The sequence below is a fragment of the Sus scrofa genome, chromosome 2, assembly GCF_054392235.1.
Source record: "Sus scrofa isolate SSC_HxYL_T2T_F1_AM1 chromosome 2, Sscrofa_HxYL_maternal_Yorkshire_Landrace_v2.0, whole genome shotgun sequence".
Lineage (NCBI taxonomy): Eukaryota > Metazoa > Chordata > Mammalia > Artiodactyla > Suidae > Sus > Sus scrofa.
In genome coordinates, this window is record NC_139384.1 from 152,475,755 (window position 1) to 152,490,176 (window position 14,422).

General features: G+C 49.6%; 1 protein-coding gene across 2 annotated transcripts in view; it reads right to left on the bottom strand.

The window, feature by feature from the left end:
- Nucleotides 1-1,328: 1,328 nt before the first annotated feature.
- PFDN1 (prefoldin subunit 1) overlaps nt 1,329-14,422 on the bottom strand; it is a 66,296-nt gene continuing 53,202 nt past the window's right edge. For both annotated transcript variants that reach the window (XM_085014789.1, XM_005661736.3), the window contains one exon: nt 1,329-1,742. In XM_085014789.1, the coding sequence (XP_084870915.1) occupies nt 1,712-1,742 (31 nt within the window). In that variant the 3' untranslated portion in view covers nt 1,329-1,711. The remainder of the gene's footprint in view (nt 1,743-14,422) is intronic.

Consider the following 14,422-nt stretch of genomic DNA (forward strand, 5'->3'; position numbering starts at 1 on the left):
CTGTCTCAATCACTCCAGATAGAATTTAAGCCCTGGGTTGCTCAGCCACTATCCAGCACATGATGCGGGGCTTCTACCTCTTCATTCCAGCTTCTACAGGCAGGTGGCGGCCACGGTCACGGGGCCCTGGCTGAGCTAGCATCCTCATCCTAGTCCCACTCAGAGATGGAGTCCCCAAGGAGCCTCGTGGGGCCTTTTACCCAGAGCCTAGGCCCGGGCCTCGTGGGACGTATGGCTGCCCCGTGGCCTGCTCTGGGAGGGGAAGCCATAGTCGGAGCTCAGGGCCATACCCAAGGCTTTCTTTTCCGGCCGTCCCCTCTCCGAGCCTCCCTCACACACACACACTTAATGCAAACTAGTCGGGCCATCCATCTCAGCTTTGGCCGCAGGGTGGCGCTGAGCCACCACAGCAGCGAGTCTGACTTTGGCTGCCAGCCCTGAGAGGCGCAGCTGGCAGCGCCTTGCCTACCCTCTGCCTGCCCACTCTCCCTCCAAATCACCCACGTGCTGGTAAATCCTGAACGACCAGCTCTCCCTCTCCTCAAAACCAAACAAAAGGCCATGATTGTGGAGCATCACCTGATTTCTGTGGAGTAAACGGCTGGTCCCACAGCAGCCGATTTCAAGCTACCAACATAGTATCCTGAAGGTGGAGCTGGGAAGACGTGCAGGAGGGCGCGGTTAGGTCTTTCCACTGTCCAGATACAACAGCCCGTTAACCTCAAAAACACAGATAATGGACAGCTGTAGTCAAGAAATGAGGAAGGGCTATATTCTAAATAGTTATGAACTTTCTAAAAATATAATTTAACTGAAAACTTACACATTTCACTAAATGGCTGTAGGTTAAGAACTGGCTTGCAACGAAGTTCGTGAAAATCACACTGGTCTCCTGAGCCGGTACAAGCCAGCTCCAGCACAGCATGGCCCCCGTGCCTCCAGGAGGCCTCAGGATTGTGGTGTCCACACTATGACACTGGCCAGAGGGGGACCATCTTGGAGGTGCTGTTGGTTTATTATCGAACTTCCTTTTCCCATGTCTGGTAGGAAGCAGGAAAGAGATCTGGAGGCAGCTGCCACCGAGGCACCACTGCTCTGCTCGCTTACCTTCAGCTCTGGCCTGCTCTCCTTTTTCCTTATCTGCGCACTACACGGAGGAGCAGAAGGGGAGAGGTTTACTCAAAGGAATAGAAACAGAGAAAGAGAGGGGAACGCTTCAGTACAGGAGGAGCAGGGCCACAGCCCTGGAGAGGACACGGAGGAGCAGAGGCAGCTCTGCCGCTCTGGTTCTCTGTTCTCATCCGTCAGCTCAAGAAAAGCAGACTTGGTAGAGTGCGACAGATGTCCTTTATTGGTCTGACCAGGTGACTGGCTGCAGGCCCAGGCAGGGCTCCCCTATCTGTCCCGGCTCCCATCTTCCCACTCCTGGGAGTTCCTGACTCGCCCCCAGGGAAGAGGGGTGGCAGACAGAGCCAGGAGAAAAATACAGTGATGGGATCTGAAAGGGGCTCCAAATGGTGCAGAAAACCTAGGGTTACCAGACCATCCAGATAATAAAATGTCCATCAGGCAGCGCAGACGCAGTTTCCCTGTACAAGCCCCTCTGCCCTCGCCAGGAATGGCAGGGGTCAGGAGGAAGCACCTCCCCTAGAGGCTGCCTACTGTGCCCTCCGTGCCATCAGCATCTCCCGGATATTGTCCTCAGCTTCCTTCACACTCCGCTCCAGGTAGGATTTTTTCTGCTGCAATATGAGAAAGAAACAAGGGTTAGGACCAGGGTGCGTGTGCCAGGCTGGCAGATGGCAGCCTTTACATGCCCAATGGTTATGGCTTCTCTGTCACCAGTGCCATCCAGGAGTCTGCTGTCTTTAGAAGTCAGGTATACACACCTGCCCGGAGTGTCCCCTACCGCGACCCATGGGCACAGGGGAGGGGTCACCCGGTACAGGAAGCAGGGACGCTCTTCCCCCAGAAGGAAGCAGACTCTAAAAACAGGCGTCGTGGTACATGAAGTTAGACCAGACAGACAAAGGCCAGGAAATTCCAGGACAAAGCTCTGGCCCCACAGCAGACTGTCTCTCAAGGTTTTCCACGGCCCAGGCCAGGCGCCGGTCGCTGCCACTGCTGAATGGACAGCACAGCCTCTGCCCTGTCCGGTGAGACGATAGGCTGTGGTGAGTTTTGAGAAGCTCTGTCACGTATCTCACCAGGGCAGATGAGTCAGGAAGCAATCTGCTTTTCTCATGAAACTGCTGCCTGCCAGGAATCCAGGACAGTGACACACTGAGTAAAACAGACCTTTTGGAAGTGTACCTACTACCCCATCTGGGTCCTAAATTAAAATCTCAATTTCGACAAGGAGCTTAAACTACTTTAAGGAGGCACATCTGGACCAGGATTACGCAAGATTAGTCAAAGGAAATGATGTCTATATGTTATTTGCCCTGCGGTCACCCCAGAAGTGATTCCCCACTGCTCCCTGCCCTGAGGACACGGCTGTGGCTGCATTCCTGCTTAAGAGACATGCAGGACGCCTCCCTTTCGGAGGACTGCTCAAAATAACCCCCTCCCAGGATGCATGTGGCTGAGCCACCCTGGAGCCAGTAATGCCCTTCCCTTACCCAAGCAGCTGGGGGTTCACTTGGACCACCAAAGTGACCAGATGACCTGGGGAAGCCAGGGCAAGGCCGGGCAGAGGGCAGCTCAGCGGCCTGACGCAGGCCTTGCTGGGGAACCGATCTCCCACCGGAGACAGGACGATGGAAATGAGTGCTTCTCTTGCCTGAGGCCGTGGCCGGTGCCCCTCTAGGTCTCCCTGCCTCTACCTTCTCCCACACGGTCCAGGTATGTATTAAATGATACATTTGGGGACTTGATATAGTTTCCTTTCGGTGCCAAATGCTGAGGCATCCACAAATCTTTATCACAGTTCTTATGTGAACCTCTGGTTCCTGTTTGTCTCCTAACTTCAAATTTCCTGAAGGCTAGAAAGAGCCCTATCTCTCTACTCGTTTCCCATCTGTCTAACGTGCACACAGTTCCTTACAAAAGAACAGGAGCTCCACTAAAAAGCCCCAGTGACCATGATAATTCGACAGCCACAAATGTACACAGTTGCTAAGGAAATTTGCTCAACTACGTGGCTAAGCCTGATTCAGTCCTATCACTGTGATATCAGAGTGAGAACTTAAAACTTCCTTGGATAAACAATTGTTACATGCATCGGTGGGGAGTGAAAAGGGGACAAATACTAGTAACTCCTGACACATCACTGAAGGATGTACAGGTACCAGGTGCTGCCAAGCAGTGAGTGCCGTGTGCCATCTGGGCACCTTTGGGTCCCAGCCCTGTAAGAATCTAAGGAAAAGGCTAGCGGAGCAAGGAAGGTTCTAGCCCTGCAGTGGTCGGCCAGTGCCCAGGTGCCCAGGTCTGTTGCAATCCATCTCTGCCAAACTGCCGCCCCAGGAGCAAAACCAGAAACTTGGAACATTCGCAAGAGCTTTTGCCCTACTGCCCTGGCCTCTGGCCATGCAAATTCAGGCTGTCATCCTCAGCTTTAAAACTCTTCATTCTATCACATCTCTCCCTTCTAGCTCCCTTTCAGGTACAGTATTTTTTCATGACTTTTTACCACTGCCTTTCCTAGTCTTCAAGTTTCAAACATAATGTAAAATGAACTTGTCTATCTTTAAATCTTTAGTTTAAGTAGACTTAACTGGACATTAAAAAAATTTTTTTTCATCCCAACAGATGTAGCATTCCTGAGCACAGCGGTATCTATTTTGTAACTGAATTTCCTTTATTCATTTTCTCTCTTTTTATAGCTGCACCTGCAGCATATGGAAGTTCCCAGACTAGGGTTCAAGTTGGAGCTGCAGGCTTACACCATAGTCACAGCAACTCCAGATCCAAGCCATGTCTGCAACCTTCACCACAGCTCGAGGCAACACCGGATCCTGAACCCGATGATAGAGTCCAGGGATGCAAGTCCAGTGTCCCGCATCCTCATGGACACTATGTCAGGTTCTTAACCCACTGAGCCACAATGGGAACTCTTCTAGCTATATTTCAATAGTTCCTGTTTCATCCTCAAATGTACCGAAGCCCAGAAGGCCCTCATAATCAAAATGGGACCAAAGCATCTGGTGTGGATTGAAATGTATCTCACACAGAAAGATAGGCTGCAGTCCTGACCCCCAGTACCTGTGAAGGCGACCGGATTTGAAACAGGGTCTTTGCAGATGGAACCAAGAGGAGCTCATACTGGATTAGCAGAGACCCTAAATCCAATGATCAGTGTCCTTCCAAGAAGGCCACATAAAGACAAAGAGACACATAGGGAGAATGCCATGCCCTGATGAAGGCAGACAGTGAAGGGGTGCCCCTGCCAGATTACAGAGGCCAAGGATGGCCCCCAATTACCATAAGCTAGGAAGAAGGAAGGAAGGGTTCTTCCCTGGACCCTCCAGAGGGACCATGGCCCTGCAACACCTTGATTTTGGACTTTCAATCCCAGGAACTGTGAAAAAATACATTTCTGAAATTCCCTTTGTGGTGCAGCGGAAACGCATCCGACTAGTATCCATGAGGATGTGGGTTTGATCCCTGGCCTTGCAAAGTGGGTTGGGGACCCAGCATTGCTGTCAGCTGTGGTGTAGGCCACAGACACGGCTCAGATCCCAAGTTGCTGTGGCTGTGATGTAGGCCGGCAGCCACAGCTCCGATTAGACCCTAGCCTGGAAACTTCCATATGTCTCGGGTGCAGCCCTAAAAAGCAAAGAAAAAAAAAAAAAGAAGAAGAAAAGAAAAAATAAATTTCTGTTGTTTTCAATTGCCCAGTTTGTGGTAATCTGGTAATCTGTTATGCAGCCCTAGTCCACCAACACAGCACCTGAAATGAGGGATGCTCCCAGAGACAAAATTTATCCCAAGTTCTTCTAGACCCATAGCTTCTGCCCACACTGAATCACAGAGGCCTAGCTAAGAATCCCTGAAAGTTCCTATGCTGGGATTGTACTTTTCCCAGAAACGCCTGTGGTAGAATTGACCCAAATACAAGTGAGACCATCAGAGAGAATGGAGAAAGTGAAGGAACCAATGATTAAGTTAAATTTTTTCTTCCTTGAATGTCCACAGCTTCTTAAAACCACTAGTCATATCAGAAACTCTATGGACCCTGGTCTTCCCCATTCCTGTAAATACCACCCCGTTCCTGCAGCTGCTCAAGACACAAGCTTTGCCATCATCCTGCATTTTCTTTCTTTCCCATCTGACATCCAACTAAGCAATGGATCCTGCTGGTGCGATCTCAAAACGGACCCTGACTCGGACCTTAATGAACAGCATCCTAAGTGGTCTGCTTTCTTCTACCCTTGACCCCCTTCAGTTTCTTGGCCACACGGTGGCCAGAGTCATCTTTGAACATTTAAAACTCTCCAATGGCGTCCTATCTCTTGCAAAACAAAAGGTAAAGCCTTTTCAAAAAGCTCTGTCTAGTTTTGGAGTTGTGGTTCAGCGGTAACAAACCCAACTAGTATCCATGAGGATACGGGTTCAATCCCTGGCCTCACTGGGTGGTTAGAGATCCTGCATTGCTGTGGCTCTGGTGTAGGGTGGCAGCTGCAGCTCTGATGAGACCCTAGCCTAGGAACCTCCATGTGCCAGAGGTATGGCCCTAAAAAGACCAAAAAACAAAAAAACAAAACAAAAAAAAGTTATGCATAGGTTTTTTTGTTTTAGGGGTGTACCCGTGGCACATGGAGGTTCCCAGGCTAGGGGTCTCATCAGAGATGCAGCCCCCGGCCTACACCACAGCCACGCCAGATCTGAGCTTTGTCTGAGACCGACACCACAGCTCATGGCAATGCCAGACCCTAAACCCACTGAGCGAGGCCAGGGTTCGAGCTCGCAACCTCATGGTTCCTAGTTGGATTCACTTCCACTGCTCCACGACGGGAGCTCCAGCGACATAGTCTTGCTCTTCGCTAACTCTCTGACCTCCCCTCCCTCCCACTCATTTAGCTCTGGGCACACTGGCCTCCAACCCATCAGGCGCGCTCCTGCCTATCCTTTGTCCTGGGGTCTATGGGTAGGAACCCCCGTCTCCAGAGAGCCGAGTGACTTGCTCCTTCGCCTCCTTCAGATCCTTCTCAAAGGTCACCTTGTGGGAAAGGCCTTCTAGATCACAGGCAGCCCACGCTCTATCCTCCTCACCCTGATTTTCCTCCAGAGCGCCCGAGGCCCCCTGAAGCCGCATCTGTCGCCTGCCTGCCTGCCCTCGCGAGAAGAAAGGGTCCCCGAGGGCAAGACTGTGTTCTCCTCCTCGACGCGGGCCCGGTGTCTGGAGGCACGGCTGGTTCACGACAGGAGCTCAGGACGTGCTGCCCACACGTGCCCGCCGCGGGGAAAGGACGCCTGCCTGATGGCCCCGCACGCGCGCCTTCTCGCGTCCTCTCCGCTTGCGGAACGAGGACCGCCCGCCAGAGGGCGCGACGGCAGAGGCCGACCACGCTCCTCCCGCGGGGTGCTTTTCGGGGTCTGGCCCTGCCCTCTGACCTCTGCCCCTAGACTCAAGCTCGGCCCTCACGGATCCCGACGGGCATCCGAATCTTGCTCCCACAAACAGGCCCTAAGAGTCAAGCCCTCACGATGTCCCCGGTCAACCCATGACACTATAGAACAAACCGTCCCAAGTTCCTGTGTCCTGGGGTTGGAAGTCCCGCTCCAGGTGCCATCACGTCGGAGCTGCTGCCACGACAAGGGGGCGATGTTTGCTAGGAAACTCCGGGAGGCGCTTAACCGCCCCCCCCCACCACCACCACCAGGAGCCCCAGGAAGGCCTAGGCGCCCTTCCGCCTCGCCAAGGGACCTCCCTCCAATCCCGTTCCTAGGAAGTTCTCTAGTGCCTTCCAACCACAGAGCTCTGGGTGCAGCCACTCTCTGGTGTGGCCTGGTCCTGACGTCCAATTCTGAGGTTTCCTGTAGGGCTCGGCACGACCAGGGAGGTGACATGGTTGGAGCTACTGCGCATCAGCCTGAGGTTCTTCTTTCCGGGCATCGGACTGAGGAGCTGGTGTTTCATTCCCATCCTCTCACAGAGGAAAGAGGCCAAGTCCAGAACTTTGCTGACATGACACAATCAGACAGACTCCCGAGGTAATTCATCTCGTGACACCATCTCTAGAGACTTTTTTCTTTTCTTAGGAACTTTGCCTCTCTCTCTTTCTCTAAAGTAGTTTTGGTTTGTCTGTCATTTCTTAGGGTGTAGAAAAGTTTCCCCCCTCACTTTTTATTCCCCCACTTGTAAAATGAGGATTTAGACAACCCCAAATTACAAACCCAAGGGCCTCCCTGGGTCTCCTGCTCGCTCAGTTCTGCAGAGCCCTACGACGGCCAGAGGGGCCAGCGGGCCACACGGAGCAAGCTCAGCTAGTGGCCAAAGGCGCTGAAGGCTGAGCAGGCACGTCTTGGCAGGTGGGGTGAAATGCGAAGGCGGCAGGAGGAAGAGAAAAACAAAGGCAAGGCGGGGGCCCAATGAGAGAAGTTAGAAAGGGAAATGAGACAGCTGGGCAGAGCCCCGAAAGTGCAAGTGCTGTGACGGCCTGAGTGGGTGTGGAGTGCTCACCACAGGCAGGAAAGACAGGCCGAACCGGACCGGAACTGGTACAAAAGAAACAAGGGAGCGGAGGATGCTCGTCCACTGTTGAACTCATCTGGGCACATCCACTTCACCGTCAAGGACACAACTGGGCTGCAACGGAACTGCTAAGCTGCACGTGGCTGGGAGACAAACTCAAAGAATGGGAAAGCAATTTTACGCGTGGAGCAGGAGAATAAAAAGAAATCTCAACAGGGGTTACTGTCTTTTAACAAATGCTTTCGAGACATCTTCCAGCGGTCCCTCTCCCGAGAGACAGGCACACAAGACTTGGATCACCTGAGCACTGACCTTGTTGCTCCTCCCAGATGCTCTTTCATGTGCTAAAGAGACTCTGCCGCTGCCACTGTAGGGGTCAGACTCCCGAATCCCACTTTTGATCCCCTGCTCAATCTACCCAAGACAAACCTCTATGCTACGCGAGCATTTCCTCCCAATGACAATGTTTAGCCTTTTAGGCCCCTAGAGTTCATGCGATCTCTACCTACTATCGCCTCCCTAACACATCAGTTTCCCTTAAGTCCCAGAAAAAGGCCCGTCCTCAGACAACCTGAGGAAGAAAGTTCCTAAGTTCAGAGCAAGAAGGGGCAATGTTCCCATGTAAATGGCAGACGGAGATCAGGCCTCCTCCAAAGAGGTATTACATTTGTGGGCACCAAGCTTAAAAGGCATAAGGCAAGCCAATAAATCATGTCAAGTGATAAACACATGACGTAGGTAGGGACATTTGGCTCAGAGAAGATTCAAGGGAGAAGGAACCCAACTATGACCTTCCATATCCAAAGCGATGGCTCTCTTAAAGTGTGGCCCCCAGACCAGCAGCATCGGCAACACTGGGGAACTTGTTAGAAATGCACATTCTTGGGCCCCAAGCCAGACCCACTAAATCAGAAACTCTAGGGATGACACCTGGCAATGTGTTTTCACAAGCCCTCCAGGCAAGTCTGCTGACGTCCAGTGAATTTTGAGAACCTCGTTCAGAAGTGGAAGTCACCAAACTTTTTCTATGCAGGGCCAGACAGTAAATAGTCGAGGTTTTGTGGGGTTGCTTCTATCACAACTATTCAACTCTGCCACTGCAGTGCAGAAGCAACAAAGAAAATACGTCAACAAATGGGCATAACTGTGTTGTAAAAACGCAAAAACAAATGAGCCAGACCTGGCCGGCAGGGTATGGTTTTCGAACCTCTGTTCTTAAAAAAGAGCGAGCCTTCAAAAGGAGCACTGAATCTAACCGGCAGAGGTTTTCTCTTCCAATGAAAACTGCCTCATCAAAGGATAAATTTCCATTCATTCATCCAAGCCTACTGCCAAATGATGGTTCCTCTTTTTTCCCTCCCAAACCCCTGGTTCTTGAAATCAGTAGCATCATGGGGTGCCACCCTCTTCCCCCCTCCTTGCTGCCTCGACCCATCAGTACCCTCATTCAGATGGCTCACTGTCTTTCTCTCCACGACTGCTGCCCCACTCAAGGGGACTTCAACAAGACTGAAGATGATCCATCCAATACCGTGACCGCCTCTCCCCTCACAATTTTCACCTGAGCCACCCAGACCACGGCCGTACCAAGACATCCTGACACCACCAGTAACAGCAGCTCCCCCAGGATTTCAGCTCCACTACCACTACTTCCTACTTTTTTAGCTTACTTCTATCTAGTAACTCTCCCTCCAGCACTTCTTCAACTTTGTCACTCAAGTTTTTCATGATCCATTCTGCTTCCATGCTTCTCCCTCCCACACACAGTCCACTACTTGTATTTATTCTGCTTGTGAACCCCCTTTGCTCCTCTCTCCCTCTGCGGGACTTACCTGGCAAAATGCCAACCCAAGCTAAACCAACCATCGACCATGACTGTTCCCAAATATGTTAGTACCCAAACAGCTGAATGCTGCTGGAGAAAAACACTTAACTGCGCTGCATGGTTTCACTTTACATGCGGGACCATGAATCTCAAATAGGCACTCACCACTATCCAGAAATTCTATTAAAACTTCCTTAATATAGTAACTTGTCTGCTCTCCAAATAACTCTTTCAAGCTTTATCTTGTCTCTTCAACTCTCCTACCCTCTCTCCTCCCCTCTCATTCCCAGCTCACAGAGAAGCGAGAAGCAATCTGATGAGAGCTCCATCTTTCTATGATCAAACCTGCTACCTGACTGACACCTGTACATACACAGGTTTCTTTCCCTATTGTTAAAATAGAGGGTCAGCTCCTATCAAAACACAATCCCTCCATTTGGGTATTGATTCCATCTCCTCAAAAATTTTGTTCCCACAAAATTTTGTTTTCTTTCTTCTTAATCTTCAATTTTGCTTTCTCCGCAAAATCCTTCTTGGCAAGGTGAGTCACTTTAAAAAAACACAGAAAACAAACCCAAAACCTGACCCCTTTCTCATCCCCACATTCCCCATAGTCACTGCCCCCGTTCTCTCCTCCCCTTCTTGAAAAATCTCTTGGACCAATTGTTGGGTAGCTGCTTCCACTTCCTCAAACCTCTCCCATCACGCTTCCCGTCTAATCCCCTGAACTGACTGCATGACTGCAGCCCCGGTCACCAATGATCTCTGCTGCCCAAAGCGGTGTTACGCTGTTCTCTTCTTGCTCAGCGCATTCTTACTCATCGATGGCATTCAACACACTTCCTCTCTTAGCTTTCGAGATCCCACACTCCTATAGTCCTCTTACTCTCCTGCCCACTCCTTCCAAGTCCTCGTTTGCTGACAACGCCTCCTCTACTCAACGTCAAAATGTTGGCACTTTCTGAGAGGCTGTCCCAGAACTCCTATCCCTCTATCTCCGAAACCTCATCTAGTCTCACATCTTTAAACATCACTATGACTTCCGTATTTGTATCTCCGACCCAGACCTCTCCATAATTACAGATTTACACATCAAATTGCTTATAAAACATATCCCCCTGGAGTTCCTGTCGTGGTTCAGTGGTTAACGAATCCAACTAGGAGTCATGAGGTTGCGGGTTTGATCCCTGGCCTTGCTCAGTGGGCTGGGGATCCGGTGTTGCCGTGAGCTGTGGTATAGGTCGCAGACGCAGCTCGGATCCTGCGTTGCTGTGGCTCTGGCGTAGGGCAGCGGCTACAGCTCCGATTCGACCCCTAGCCTGGGAACCTCCATATGCCGCGCGAGCGGCCATAGAAAAGGCAAAAAGACAAAAACAAACAAAACATATCCCCCTGGATGTTGAACCCAAACATCACATGTCTAAGACAAGCACACCTGATGTACAGTCACCCCAGGGCCTCCCAGTCTTCTCCGTCTCAGTGAGTGGCAGTCATCCAAGTGCTCAATTTAAAAACCACAGAAACAAAAAAATACAGAAAGCATCCCTGATTCTTCTCTTTTCCTCATATTCCATACCTCCTATCCAGCCATCAGTCTTAACTTACTTCCAAATATACCCTAAAACCACCCTCTTCTTTCTATACATCTCCACTGCTACCATTCTAGTCCAAACCTCCATCACCCTCGCCTGGATGTTTATCATGGATACTCTGATGAATAAATCAGGTTACTTTCTGCTCAGAACCTTTAATGTCTTCCCATGATACTCTGAATAACATCCAAACTCCTGGAGTTCCCACTGTGGCTCAGCAGTAACAAATCCAACTAGTATCCATGAGGACATGGGTTCAATCCCTGGCCTCGCTCAATGGGTTAAGGCTCAGGCACTGCCAAGAGCTGTGCTGTAGGTCGCAGATGTGGCTCAGATCTCACGTTACTGTGGCTGTGGCACAGGCTGGCAGCCTCAGCTCTGATTCAACCCCTAGCCTGGGAACTTCCATATGCTGCAGGTGCAGCCCTAAAAAAAAGATCCAAACTCCTCAACCTGGGCAATAAGGCCCTGCGTGATCTGAACTCTGCCAACCACTACAACTTTACTTCAGTTCTTTCCCCCTTTCACTTGTTTAAACAATTCCACCAACCTTAAGGCATTTGTATCATCTATGCCCTCTACCTAGAATGTTCTTCCTTTGGATACTTTAAAGTGGCTAGCTGCTTCTTTTCATTCCAACCTTAGCTGAAATTTTACCTTTTCAGAGAGGCCTCCTCAATAACCTTCTAAAATACCGCCTTTACTACATGATACTTTTTTGCTTATAGAGTGATTATCTGTATCTGAAAGCAAGTTCCGTAAAAGCAGGGATTTGGTCTGACTTGACTAATGCTTCATCCCAGCACCGAGAACTGACACACGGTGGATTTAACCAACAGTCACTGAGCACTCAATATATGTTAGTCCCAGAGAGCATCGACATCAGAGCGGTGAACAAGTTACTCCCTTATTCACAGCGATTACACTGCTGCAGGGCACACAGACATTGACCTATCATTGCAAGAGGGACTGTGAGGAAAAGCACAGTGTCTGGTAGCGGAAACCCACCTGGTACAATCAAGGAACTCACACAAGTACTTCTGAACTGGCTGAGGATGAGTAGGACTTAATTAAGTGGAGAGTTGGCATGGGGAGAGCGCAATTCCAGGCAAATGGAGCAGCCTGTGCAAAGGGCACATGAAGCAAGGCATGTCTGGCACCAAACGACAGCCAGTGAGGCTGAAGTACAGAACGGGGGGAGTCGGGGAGACAGATAACCTAGAAGGATGGGGCTGGGGAGGGTGAGTCAGATCATGCAGGGTCTTAAGCCATATTAAAGATTTGGTATCAAAGACAATGAAAAACCACTGAATTTTAGGCATGAGTGACAAAAATAAAATTTCCATTGAAAACAAAAACCGGAGTTCCCGTCGTGGCGCAGTGGTTAACGAATCCGACTAGGAACCATGAGGTTGTGGGTTCGGTCCCTGCCCTTGCTCAGTGGGTTAACGATCCGGCGTTGCCGTGAGCTGTGGTGTAGGTTGCAGACGCGGCTCGGATCCTGCGTTGCTGTGCCTCTGGCATAGGCCGGTGGCTACAGCTCCGATTCAACCCCTAGCCTGGGAACCTCCATATGCCGCGGGAGCGGCCCAAGAAATAGCAACAACAAAAGACAAAAAGACAAAAGACCAAAAAAAAAAAAAAAAAAAAAAAAAAGAAAACAAAAACCTTCTGACTGTAACACAGAGAATGAGTTAGACCAGAGCTTTTTGCAGAAAGCCCAGTGAATCACAAATGGGTAAGTGTGTGCAAGATCTAGATCCACTTTGTCCCTCAAGTGGCCGGGTGGGTTCAGGGCAGGCTAAGCCCCTCCCGGCAGCTGCCTCAGCCTTGCCTAGCCTTTGTCCACTTACCCTAGCGAATCATGCCAATCTTGCTCTCTGGGTGTGTGATGGAAAACGGGTTGGAAGCGCTGGGGTAGAGAATACAAGTGTGAATGCTGAGAAATCAATGAGGAAGCCAGGGCAATCATCTTAGAAGGACGTGACACTATTTAAGTGGTGGCAGTGGAGACAGAGAATAGATTTAAGAAATATTCTGGAGAAAAATCAACAAAAGGACTCCACCAAGCCCTTCACCATGACCTTCATTATTTATCAGAACTTGGCGGGGGAGGGTAAAGAATACTCCCAAATGGACCAGGTTTGCAGGGAAGGTTATAAATTTAGTTTTAGACATGCTGAATTTAAGATCCCTGTGAAACATCCAATTGAGAGGTGAGAGGAAAAACACACTGGGTTTGCAGTTCACAGAACCAGTCTAGGCTACAGCTATACTTTTGCATATAGGGAGTACCTGAAGCCCAGAAAAAGGTTGGACTTCCTAGAGAAACAATACAGAATACAGGACTTAGACTTATTAAAAACTGAACTTAGTAAGATTGGAAGAAAAAAGAGGAAGCAGCCAAGAACGCAAAAAAGGAGGGACACTGTGCCATAGACACCAAGAGAAGAGTCGTTCAGGCAAAAGGAGAGAGCACTAGAAATCACTGGATGTATTCAAGTAGGAACGATATGGCAGAAACGGCTGAAGGAAGGGGAGGGGGGTGCTCTATCAAGTGGCCTCTGGGATATCTTCCAATTTTAATAAGTCTATGGCTTTTTGAGACCTGACCCTAAAACTCCATGAAGGAAAAGTACTTGATATTTTAACTGTCACAGATGAGCCCTAAGAGCATGCATACTATAGTGTCAGGACAAATAATTTTACCTCCTGTCTACAAAGAAGACACTGAGCTTCATACAGGTCCAACACAAGGGTTGTAGAAGTATCAGTATAACTACACCCAAGGAAATTATTAGGAGGGCTGAAATGCTACATTCAGAAAATAAAGGAGCAAAGAAAATGTCTTTCAGAGATCACACAATGCCACAGCTGAGAACTGTGTGTGGTATAAACGTACTAACAGTATGCTAAGCAGGACAAGGATTTGTCTGATTCAGGGCCTGAGGAAAAGAGATCAGAAAAAGGACGCACAAAGACCACTACCAATATCACAACCCTGGGGTCCCTGATTCCTTTCTAATACAAACCCAAAAAACTCCCCAAAATTAGAGTCCACCCAGGACACTTTTCTAAGTTCCATTATATATGACAAATAAATGTATACAATACATACTAAAGAAATCTCATGAAAACAAATTTTAGAAAAGCAAGATAGTTCCTAATACACATTATTTTTCCTGTGTTTCTCCAGGATCAGAAAGCCAAGTATTTATCAATAAGTACTAGTAGGAGTTCTCATTGTAACTCAGTGGTTAACGAATCCGACTAGGAACCATGAGGTTGCTAGTTCCACCCCTGGCCTCGCTCAGTGGGTTAAGGATCCGGCGTTGCCGTGAGCTGTGGTGTAGGTTGCAGTCGCTGCTC